Source organism: Pelophylax lessonae, assembly GCF_965119305.1.
Source record: "Pelophylax lessonae genome assembly, chromosome: 4".
NCBI lineage: Eukaryota > Metazoa > Chordata > Amphibia > Anura > Ranidae > Pelophylax > Pelophylax lessonae.
This window is the reverse complement of record NC_138771.1, coordinates 193,952,634-193,963,850: the sequence shown is the minus strand read 5'-3', so window position 1 is coordinate 193,963,850 and position 11,217 is coordinate 193,952,634. Positions and strand designations below refer to the sequence as shown.

Sequence of the window (11,217 nt, the reverse complement as noted above, 5' to 3'; positions counted from 1 at the left end):
AGTAACAGTGCATATTTTTAGCACTGATTACTGTAGTAATGTCACTGGAACCCCCAAAAGTGTCAAAAATATCAGTAAGGGGTCAGATCTGTCTACCACAATGTCACAGTCCCGCAAAAGAAAAAAAAAATCGCAGATCGCCAGTAAAAAAAAAAGTAGTTAGTAGACGCGATAACTTTTGCGCAAACCAATCAAAATCGCTTATTGCAATTTTTTTTTTACCAAAGATATGTAGCAGTAAACAAATTGGCCTAAAATGTTAGAAAATTTAGATTTTTAATTTTTTTTTTGAGAATGTCATATAGCAGAATGTGAAAAATATATATTTTTTTAATTGTCGCTGTTTTTTTGTTTATAGCCCAAAAAATAAAAATCGCACAGGTGATCAAATACCACCAAAAGAAAGCTCTATTTGTGCGAAAAAAAACATCAATTTTTTTTGGGGTACAGCGTCGCACGACCGCGCAATTTTCCGTTAAAATAACGCAGGGCCGAATCGCAAAATATGGCCTGGTCATTAAGGGGGCAAATCCTTCCGGTCTTAAAGTGGTTAAACACATGTATGTGTTTTTTACACGCTCCCATTGAAGCCCATGGGGCCAGAATGGCATCTGCCTGCACCTCTTCCCAAAAACTGCGTGCAGGACAAGACATGGGGGTGACTAGGCTCCTTAGAAAATAACCTCAATGGATCGTTGTGGGCTCTTGCGCTTCAGCAAATCGCACAGGTGTGAACGGAGCCATGTGCCAGCGTTACCATAGTAATAATGCGACTGTCCCACATTTCCTGGGATGTCCACATCCCTCACAGGAAAGGTTGGGGGTTGGTAAAGCCGCCCTCAATAAATATATGACAACAAGCGAGGATTGTCTCCTGACCGCCTGTCATGCGACACAACCGCCTCACACCAACAGGCAGACACGTGAGAGGAGGTGTGGCCGGAGAATAGAAGCCCCGCCCGCTATTGTGATCGAGCCACGCCCGGTGAGATCTCACATCCCCGCGTGTTTAGTCAGCTCCGGACGGACGGACACCGAGGTCCGTTATACCGCCAGGCTGTACCCGGAGAGCACACCGGTCACTTCTAACGGCTCATAGCGTCCTATAGAGATAGCTCAATATTTCCTGTCAGCCTGTCACCCCTCCCCGGGGCGGAGCCTAGACCGGAGTGGGGGCGGGCCCTTGTGACGTAGTAGAAGAAGCGGCTGACTCAGGTAGAGAAGGAAGCGGTTAGAGCTGTGTGTGTTCCGGCTTCCTGCTCTCTGTCGTTACACCGTCCTCCTCCTCTCCGCTCAGCGTACAACATGTCGGGATTTCAGCTGACCTTCATCGCGCTGAAGGAGCCCCTGGGCTTCATCAAAGTGCTGGAGTGGGTGAGTTGTGTGGAGAATCGGGCCTGTGTGTGGGGGAGGGAGGCGTCACCAACCACCTGAGGTAATCCGGGAGGGGGGGGGGGGGCACGGGCCGCTCCTCCTGTACACGTGTGACAGGCCGTGTGTGTGTGTGTTCCCTCAGGAATACAGCCGCTGTGAGCTCATCCCGCCAATATTCTCCTCAGCAGGGCTGCGTACACAGAGGGGCGATCCCTCAGATACTTGTCATGTCTGGGCTGGGCGCTGGCTGCCTGTTCTTTATTTGCCAAGTGAGGGTGGAGCCGCTGTCACGAGGAGGGCTTGTCCGGCTGACCTGCTGCTCCTCACAGCTGGCTGATAATGAAAGTCTCTGAGACCTGAGGAATTCCTCACTGTCCCCGGTGACCAATCAGGGAATGGGGGGCACACAGCAGGCCAAACCTTCTGCCTGGATGGACACTGTAACCACTTGTCCTGCCACAAGATTTACCCCACTTCATGACCAGGCAGTTTATTGCGATATGACATTGTGTCACTTTACCTGACAATTGCACAGTCATGGAACTTAAATGTGTCGTTTTCTTTTGGTGGTTTTTGATCACCTTTTGTGTTTTTTACTTTTTGCAGTATAAACAAAAAAGGGCAACAAGTTTGGAGGGATAAAAACAACCTTTTTAACTTTGTTCTAAAACCTAACCAATTTAAAAAAGAAATCAAAGTTTATCATCTTAGGCCAATATGTATTCCGCTACTTGTTTTGGTAAACAAAAAAAAAAAAAAGTGTATATTGATTGGTTTACACCAGTGTTTCTTTTTTTTTTTTTTTTTTTTTTCCTCAACCAAGACACCCTTTAACCACTTAAAGAGGTTGTACACCGAGAAAAATTTTTTTTCTCTTCTTTACATCCTGAAAGAGAAACCCATAATGAGCTAGTATGCATCGCATAGTAGCTCATTATGAAATACTTACCTTAGAACGAGCCCCCGCCGTGCCGTCCGCTTACCTGTATGACGGGCGAAAACGTATAGTCGCCCGTCTTCCGGGATCGCGGCATCCGGCCATCTGATTGGCCGGAGCCGCGGTGACGTCACTCCCGCGCGCGGGAGCCGACGGTCACGGCACGGGGCTCTGAAGGAATGGCACGATCCGCCGTTCCTTCAGAGCGCATGCGCCAGTGACGTCACTGGCTGCATTAAAAGTAAATATCTCCTAAACGGTGCATGTTTAGGAGATATTTACAGTACCTATAGGTAAGCCTTAATATAGGCTTACCTATAGGTACAACTTCCTGAGGAGGGTTTACTTCCTCTTTAAGCCCTGGAAGATTTTACCCCCTTCCTGACCAGGACCTATTTCGGCACTGCGTGACTTTAATGGACAATTGCGCGGTCGTGCGATGCTGTACCCAAATAAAATTTGTTGTCCTTTTTTTCCCACAAACAGAGCTTTCTTTTGGTTGTATTTGATCACCTGTGCGTTTTTAACATTTTCGGCCATTTGTTTTATGCTACATATGTTTGGTAAAAAAAAATCGCAAAAAGCGTATTTTGATTGGTTTGCGCAAACCAATCGCGTTTACTAAACAAAGGGAAAGATTCTTGTAATTTTTGTTTTAACGAGTAATGGCGGTGATCTGCGTTTTTTTTTTTTTTTTTTCGCGGGACTGTGACATTGCGGCGGACAGATCGGACCCTTGACTGACATTTTTGACACTTTTGGGGTTACCAGTGACATTACTACAGTAATCAGTGCTATACATATGCACTGTTACTATAAAAATGACACTGGCAGGGAAGGGGGTTAACTGTATTGGAGACGGAGGGGTTAAGTGTGTCCTAGGGGCGTGTTTCTAACTGGGATGGGACATGGCTACTAGTGTAAAAACAGAGATAAACGGTCCTACATAGTAGAACCATCTGATCTCCATTTTTACACAAGGGAGAATGACAGGCGGCTTGTTTACATTAGCCGCCTGCCTTTCTCCCTTCCCGGCGAACTATCGCGAGTGACCGGCGGAAATCGGGTCCGCCGGTCACACGCACTAACTTGTTAGGGAACGGGGCCAATAGCTCGCCCGCTATTGGCTCACAAGCGAGTGACAGGCTAGCGACGTACCGGTACGTCACTTTGCCTGGCCGGGGCTGACCGCCGCAGTATATGTACTTGCGGCGGTCGGCAAGTGGTTAACCACTTGCCTACTAGGCCTATTTTTGACATTTGGTGTTTACAAGCTAAAATCTGTTTTTGCTAGAAAACTACTTAGAACCCCCAAACATTATATATATTTTAGCAGAGACCCTAGAGAATAAAATGGAGAGTATTGCAATATTTTGTATCACACAGTATTTGCGCAGCGGTCTTCCAAACACAATTTTTTTGGAAAAAAATTCACTTTTTTGAATTTAAAAAAAAAAAAGAAACCAGTAAAGTTAGCCCAATTTTTTTCCATAATGTGAAAGATAATGTTACGCAGAGTAAATAGATACCCAACATGTCATGCTTCAAAATTGCTCACGGAATGGCGACAAACTTTGGTACTTAAAAATCCCCATAGGTGACACTTTAAAAATTTCTACAGGTTGCCATCTTAGTTACAGAGGAGGTCTAGGGCTCAAATTATTGCTCTTGCTCTATCGATCGCGGCGATATCTCACATGTGTGGTTTGAACACCGTTTACATATGTGGGCGTGGTTTCCGTATGAGTTTTGCTTCTGCGCGCGAGATAACGGGGACAGGGCGCTTTTATTTTTTGTTTTACTATTTATTTTATTATTTTTACACCTTTTTAAAAAAAAAAAAATTATCATTTTTATTTCTATTACAAGGAATGTAAACATTCCTTGTAATAGAAATAGGCACGACAGGACCTCTTTTTTGTGAGATCCGGGATCAAAAAGTCCTCAGATCTCACAAGTACACTTAAAGATTGAAAATAAATAAAATGGAAAAAAAAAAACAAAGGGACCTTAAGGCTCCGTTCACATTAGGTAGCTCTGACTTAGGGGGCGACCTGTGAAGCCGCGTGCAGCGCGACTTTGGCGCGACTTGCACGGACTTCACATAATGCAAGTCAATGCAAGTCGCCTCCAGGTCGCCCCGAAGTAGTACAGGACCCTTTTTCTAAGTCGGAGCGACTTGTGTCGCTCCTATTAGAACGGCTCCTGTACTACACTATGGAACGCGACGGTGCATGACTTGTCAGGCTGACCAAGTCGCCTGACAAGTCGTACCAGTGTGAATGGACACTTAAGCCGGTTGCTAGGCTACGATGTTTGCTGTAGCTCCGGTCCTCCAAGACCATAGAGTCGAGTGAGGGCAAGCTTGCCCTCACTTGACATCCTGTCTGTGAGGATCCGGGACCCGATCGTTTTCCCCGATGCCGGCAGGTCCGGTAAGCGGGGAAAAGGACCGGGACGCGGCGGGAGGGGGGCACCTCCTCCGCCATCCCGGAAGGGTGATCCCGCAGCGAATCCGCCGCTGGGACCACCCTTATCGGAAAGCCGATCGCCTGCAGTTTAAAAAAATACCAGGGTTATGGCAGCTATCTGCTGCCATAACACCGGTATTTAGGTTTAAACGCAGGACGTATATATACATTGGCCGGTAGGGAGGTGGTTAAAATTATGAACAATCTCGTGGCACTCCATTCTAAAATTGTAAAAAACAAAACTAAGGCCCCTGTCACACATACGGTCCGTTTGTCCATTTTTCATCCATCCAAAGACGGATGAAAAATGGACATCAATGTATCTCTATGTAAAAACGGATGACAACGGATCCGTTAACATCTGTTTTCATCCGCTTCCGTCAATGTCTGTTTTTTTGGAACGGATGAATGCCCTATTTTTCATCCGTTAAAAAAACGAATGACAACGGATGAAAAGAGGATGAAAAACAGATATGAACTTAGATGAAAACAGACGTTGACTGAAGATAAAAAACTTGACTGAACGGTCTGTATGTGTGAAAGGGGCCTAATAGTTTTACATAACACAGCAGCATTCACACATGTAGGACACCCAACGGTAGAGGTGATTTATACTACCAAAGCAAATAACCTTTGCACACTGGTACTGACTAGTATTCCAATGTTTCTCTCCATCACTCAGCTAATGTGACCCCAGTGCTAAGTGTCGGTTCACACTATAGCGATATGACTTCGGGGCGACTTGCACCGACTTCACATAATGGAAGTCAATGCAAGTCACTCCGACTTTGTCCAAAAGTAGTGTAGGAACCTTTTTCTAAGTCTGCGCGACTTGAGTCGCTCCTATTAGAACGGTTCCAATTGCACAGCACGGTCCGCGACTTGTCAGGCGAACAAGTCGCCTGACAAGTCGGAATAGTGTGAACCGGCACTATAGGAGAGAGGCAAACAAGGATGCTGTGCAGGCACCTGACATTCCCCTTATCAACCAATGATGTAATTTTAAGACGCCCGGCTTTTTTTAAAAAAATATATCGCCGCTCTGTGCGTGTATATGTAGTTTGCAATGGCGCTGGCGAAGGCTGCATTGGGGGACAGTCCGCTGGCGAAGGCTGCATTTGATTAAAATAAAATAGTTCTGAGTTCAGTGCTGTTTATTTAAAAGTTAAGCTTTTTTCCTAAAATTTCCCTCCTAAATTTGAGGTGCGTGTTATACGCCGATAAATACGGTATACTGTATATATCAACACTTTTTTTGTTGTTGTCCATTTTTTTTCATGAGCTGATCTCAAAGATCTAGGACTTTTTTTCTTTCCTAGATCTTTGAGATCAGCTCATGACTTTTTTTCTTTCATGAGCTGATCTCAAAGATCTAGGACTTTTTCTATGTACACAAAAGGCCTAATTCTCTCAAATATTCACAAATCTGTGTTAGTGAGCACTTCTCCTTTGCCGAGATAATCCATCCACCTCACAGGTGGAAAATATCAAGATGCTGATTAGACAGCACGATTATGGCACAGGGTTGCCTTGGGCCCCTTTCACACTTGTGGACCGTTCAGATCCGCCTTTTAGTTTTTCAGGCGGATCTGAACGGATGCCCCATGCATCTCTATGAGGCATCGGATGTCAGCGGAGACATGTCCGCTGACATCCGATCCAGTCCGTCATATCTGGACGGATGGAAACCATCCGTCCATCGGATCAGATAAGAACGAACAGGCAGTCCGATCCCCCGCTGATAGACTCCCAGTGTGCAATGGGCCTTAGGCTGGCCACAATAAAAGGCCACTCTAAAATGTGCAGTTTTATCACACAGCACAATGCCACAGATATTGCAAGAATTCAGGGAGCGTGCAACTGGCATGCTGACTGCAGGAATGTCCACCAGAGCTGTTGCCCGTGAATTAAATGTTCATTTCTCTACCATAAGCCGTCTCCAAAGGCGTTTCAGAGAATTTGGCAGTACATCCAACCGGCCTCACAACTGCCAAACACGTGTAACCACCCCAGCCCAGGATCTCCACATCCAACATCTTCACCTCCAAGATCTCCTGAGACCAGCTACAGCTGCTGCAACAATCGGTTTGCATAACCAAAGAATTTCTGCACAAACTGTCAGAAACCATCTCAGTGAAGCTCATCTGCATGCTTCTTGACCTGACTGCAGTTTGTCATCGTAACCAAATTGAGTGGGCAAATGCTCACATTTGATGGCGTCTGGCACTTTTGGAGAGGTGTTCTCTTCATGGATGAATCCCGGTTTTCACTGTACAGGGCAGATGGCAGACAGCGTGTATGGCATCATGTGGGTGAGTGGTTTTCGGATGTCAACGTTGTGGATAGAGTGGCCCATGGTGGCGGTGGGGTTATGGTATGGGCAGGCGTATGTTATGGGCAACGAACACAGGTGTATTTTATGACATTTTGAATGCACAGATATACTGTGACGAGATCCTGAGGCCCATTGTTGTGCCATTCATCCACGCCCATCAACTCATGTTGCAGCATGATAATGCACTGCCCCATGTTGCAAGGATCTGTACACAATTCCTGGAAGCTGAAAACATCCCAGTTCTTGCATGGCCAGCATACTCACCGGACATGTCAGCTATTGAGCATGTTTGGGATGCTCTGGATCGGCCAATATCCAGCAACTTCACGCAGCCATTGAAGAGGAGTGGACCAACATTCCACAGCCTCTTAAACTAGGGATGCACCGAAATGAAATTCTTGGCCGAAGCCGAATAATAATGAAATGTTTGGCCGAAGGCCGAATACCGAACGCGGTGTTTCGCATTTTTTCCATTTATTTTGCCAATTTTTTGTCCTCTCTCTTGTCCTCTCATGTCTCTCTCTATCTCTCTTGTCCTCTCATGTCTCTTTCCCTAAATGTTACTGTAGGGAATGGGATTCAGTGCACACTGCAGCCTTGTACCATAGGGTTAATGTTAGTGACACTGTAGGGATTGGGAAGGATGCTGGGAATGGAAATCAGGAAGCATGCAGGCAGCCTTGTAAATTTTAATTGCAGATACAGGGCACTGGGCAGGTCAGGGTTAATGTGGTAACATCAATTACTCAGTGACAGTCAGTCAGTGTCAATGTGGACTCGATCAGATTATACAGTGACAGACAGTCTCTCATAGTGGTGGTAGTAGGAGCCTGGAAAGGAGCACAGCCGCATACATACATTACTCACTCGTGCACTGCAGCCCGCCCCACACATTCAGTGAGTCTTACTCTCCTCCCTAGTTTTTTTTAATGGCACATTCAGGAAGCCAATCACGCCGTGAGTAGCGGCACAGCGGAACCAATCAGGTGTGCAGGCACGCGTGATTGGTTCGCTGTGCAGCTAATCACGGCGTGATTGGCTTCCTGAATGTGCCATTGAAAAAACTAGGGAGGAGAGTAAGACTCACTGAATGTGTGGGGCGGGCTGCAGTGCACGAGTGAGTAATGTATGTATGCTCACTTCGGAAGTGTCCCGGCTTCCCCTGCCTAACACGGAAGTCTGGGAGTCCTCCTGTCCTCCTGCGAGTCCCTTCCCCCCTGTAAATATCGTGACCTCGGCGATATGAATATCGCCTACGGCCACAGAACGATAGTCGATATCATATCGACTATCGTTCAGCCCTATTGTTCGGCACAAAATTATTCGGCCTTTTGACTTATTCGGCCGAACACCGAAAGTGCTATTTGTTCTATTTTCGGCCGAATAATGTTCGGCCGCCGAATATTCGGTGCATCCCTATCTTAAACTGTACGTGAAGAGATGGGTTGCACTGCGTTAGACAAATGGTGGTCACGCCAGATACTGACTGTTTTTGCATTGGTGGACACTGCGCTGGCAAGGCTGCATTCACGGGCACTGGTAAGACTGCATCTGATTTACAAAAAAAAAGTTCAATGCTGTTTATTTAAAATTTAAGCTGCATGTTATACGCTGATAAATACTATATACATACATACACATATATATATATATATATATATATATGTATATGTGTGTGTGTATATATATATATATATATATGTGTGTATGTATGTGTAATTTTTTTTTCTTTTTTTTTTTTTTTTCTATACTAGTAATGGTGGCTATCTATGGCTTAAAGCGGGACTGTGATATTGCAGCAATCGGACACTAATACAGTAATCTGTGCTGAAAATATGCACGGTCACTGTACTAATGACCCTGACTAGGAAGGGGTTTAATATCTAGGGATATCAGAGGTTTAACTGTGTTCCTAGCCAGTGTTTGTGTTTACTAGATGTGCTGCTTTTATTGGGGGAAGAGCTGGATTTTGTAGAGACACAGAATCCATCCCTTCCTCCCTGTCATTCTGTGTAGTTTACCAATGATCAGGGAATGCCCAACAAGGCAGAAGTCCAGAATCATGTGTGTATGTATTATATATAATCTCTCTCTCTGAAACAACTAATCGATTATGACAATAGTTGTCGGCTATTTTCGTAATCTATTTAATCGGTCAGCCGATTAGTTGTCCTGCATACAGAATGCATTATTTGTTTACATATCAGAAAATACAGTGTAAGGGCCCTTTTCACATGGGCGATCCGATCAGATCCGCCTGTCAGTTTTTTTAGGCAGATCTGATCAGATCCTCCATGCAGCTCTATGGGCCAGCGGATGTCAGCGGAGACACCTCCGCAGCCATCCGTATCCGATCCTGTCCGTGAAATCCAGACGGATGGAAACCCTATTTTTCCATCCGTTCAGGGATCGGATGAGAGCGGACAGGTGGTCTGCTCTCATCCGATCCCCCATAGAGGGCAGCGGGAGCTGTGACACCTCCCTCTCCGCACTGCAAGCGGAGACGGAGATGTTATCCGCCGGCTCAGCGGGGATCGCGGATCGATCCCTGCTGAGCAGCACGGATCCGCCTACGGAGGCGGACCGTGTGAAAGAGCCCTGACGCACATACAGCTCAGTACATCGTCTGTAGATGGCAGAGAACTTGTGAATGTGTGAGGAGCAATGCCTCATGGGAAATGTAGTCCTGGTCAAGAGAAGGAACCAAGTGATTCTAAAGGCAGAGGTTGTGTGTGGTTTTTTTTTTTTTTTTTTTACCTTGCTTATAATCACTTTAACCACTTTACCGCTAAGTACTGTAATAGTACTGCAGCAAAGTGGCTCGTTCCCGTCTGACGACGTAGACCTACGTCGTCAGACTCCTCCCCTGTAGGCGGCGCTCGCGCGCCGCCGGAGGCGCGCTCCCGCTGTTTTCATTCACAGCGGGAGTCGGGCCAGGGGAGGAGCAGCGGCGATCGCCGCTGCTCTGCCCCGATCGTCGGGGATCTAGTGTGGAGATCCGCCCACCTGTGTAAACACAAGCGGGCGGATCTCCTCAGTGACAGGGAGTGACAGATCGGACTGTTCAGCATAGCTGGACATCCGATCTGTCCTTGTCTCACAAAGTCACCTCCTCCCCCCCCCCCCCCCACACGTCAGTAAGCACCAGGCATACATTAACCCCTCCCTCTCCAATAAAGTTAACCCCTTCCCTGCCAGTGTCATTTTTACAGTAACAGTGCATATTTATAGCACTGATTACTGTAGTAATGTCACTGGTACCCCCAAAAGTGTCAAAAATGTCAGTCAAGGGTCCGATCTGTCCGCCGCAATGTCGCAGTCCCGCAAAGAAAATCGCAGACCGCCGCCATTACGCGTTAAAAAAAAAACGCCAAAAATGACAAAAATCTTTCCCTTTGTTAGTAAACGCAATAACTTTTGCGCAAACCAATCAAAATACGCTTATTGCGATTTTTTTTTTTACCAAACATAGGTAGCAGAAAACAAATTGGCCAAAAATTTAAAAAGAAATAGGTTTTTACATCTTTTTTGGGGGGGAATTTCATATAAAAAAAATTTGAAAAATATTGTTGTTTTCTCAAAATAAACGCTCTTTTTTTGTTTATAGCGCAAAAAGTAAAAATCGCACAGGTGATCAAATACCACCAAAAGAAAGCTCTGTTTGTGGGAAAAAAAGGACGTCAATTTCGTTTGGGTACGGCGTCGCACGACCGCGCAATTGTCAGTTAAAGTCACACAGCGCCGAATCGCAAAAAGTGGCCCAGACGTAAGACAGCAAAATGCTCTAGTGGTAAAGTGGTTAAGGGCTCTGTGCAGGGAAGATCAGCATCTTAACCCAGAGAAGATGGCGGCTGATAGACTGCAAGGCATTAGTTACATTTAGAGTAAAAGTTTACTAGTATTGTGCTTTATATTTAAAATTGTATTATATCCATGAAGAAAAAGTCTCAGCTGTTAGTACTACTTTAATATATATAAATGTTATTTTCCCCCCTCCACCCTTCGTATAGCTTTGTTTGACTCCCAGTTAAAATGTCCTGCATATACGACTTCTGGGCATATTTTTTTTTTTCTCTTACGTCCTCCGACAGTCGCCGCCC

The 11,217-nt window shown here is 45.7% G+C and overlaps 1 protein-coding gene across 1 annotated transcript in view; it reads left to right on the top strand.

Annotated features, from left to right (window-relative positions):
- The first annotated feature begins 1,009 nt into the window (after positions 1 to 1,009).
- Positions 1,010 to 11,217, top strand: part of SYPL1 (synaptophysin like 1) — a 52,380-nt gene continuing 42,172 nt past the window's right edge. The window contains exon 1 of the mRNA XM_082257140.1: positions 1,010 to 1,374. Coding sequence (XP_082113266.1) covers positions 1,306 to 1,374 — 69 coding nt within the window. The 5' untranslated portion in view covers positions 1,010 to 1,305. The remainder of the gene's footprint in view (positions 1,375 to 11,217) is intronic.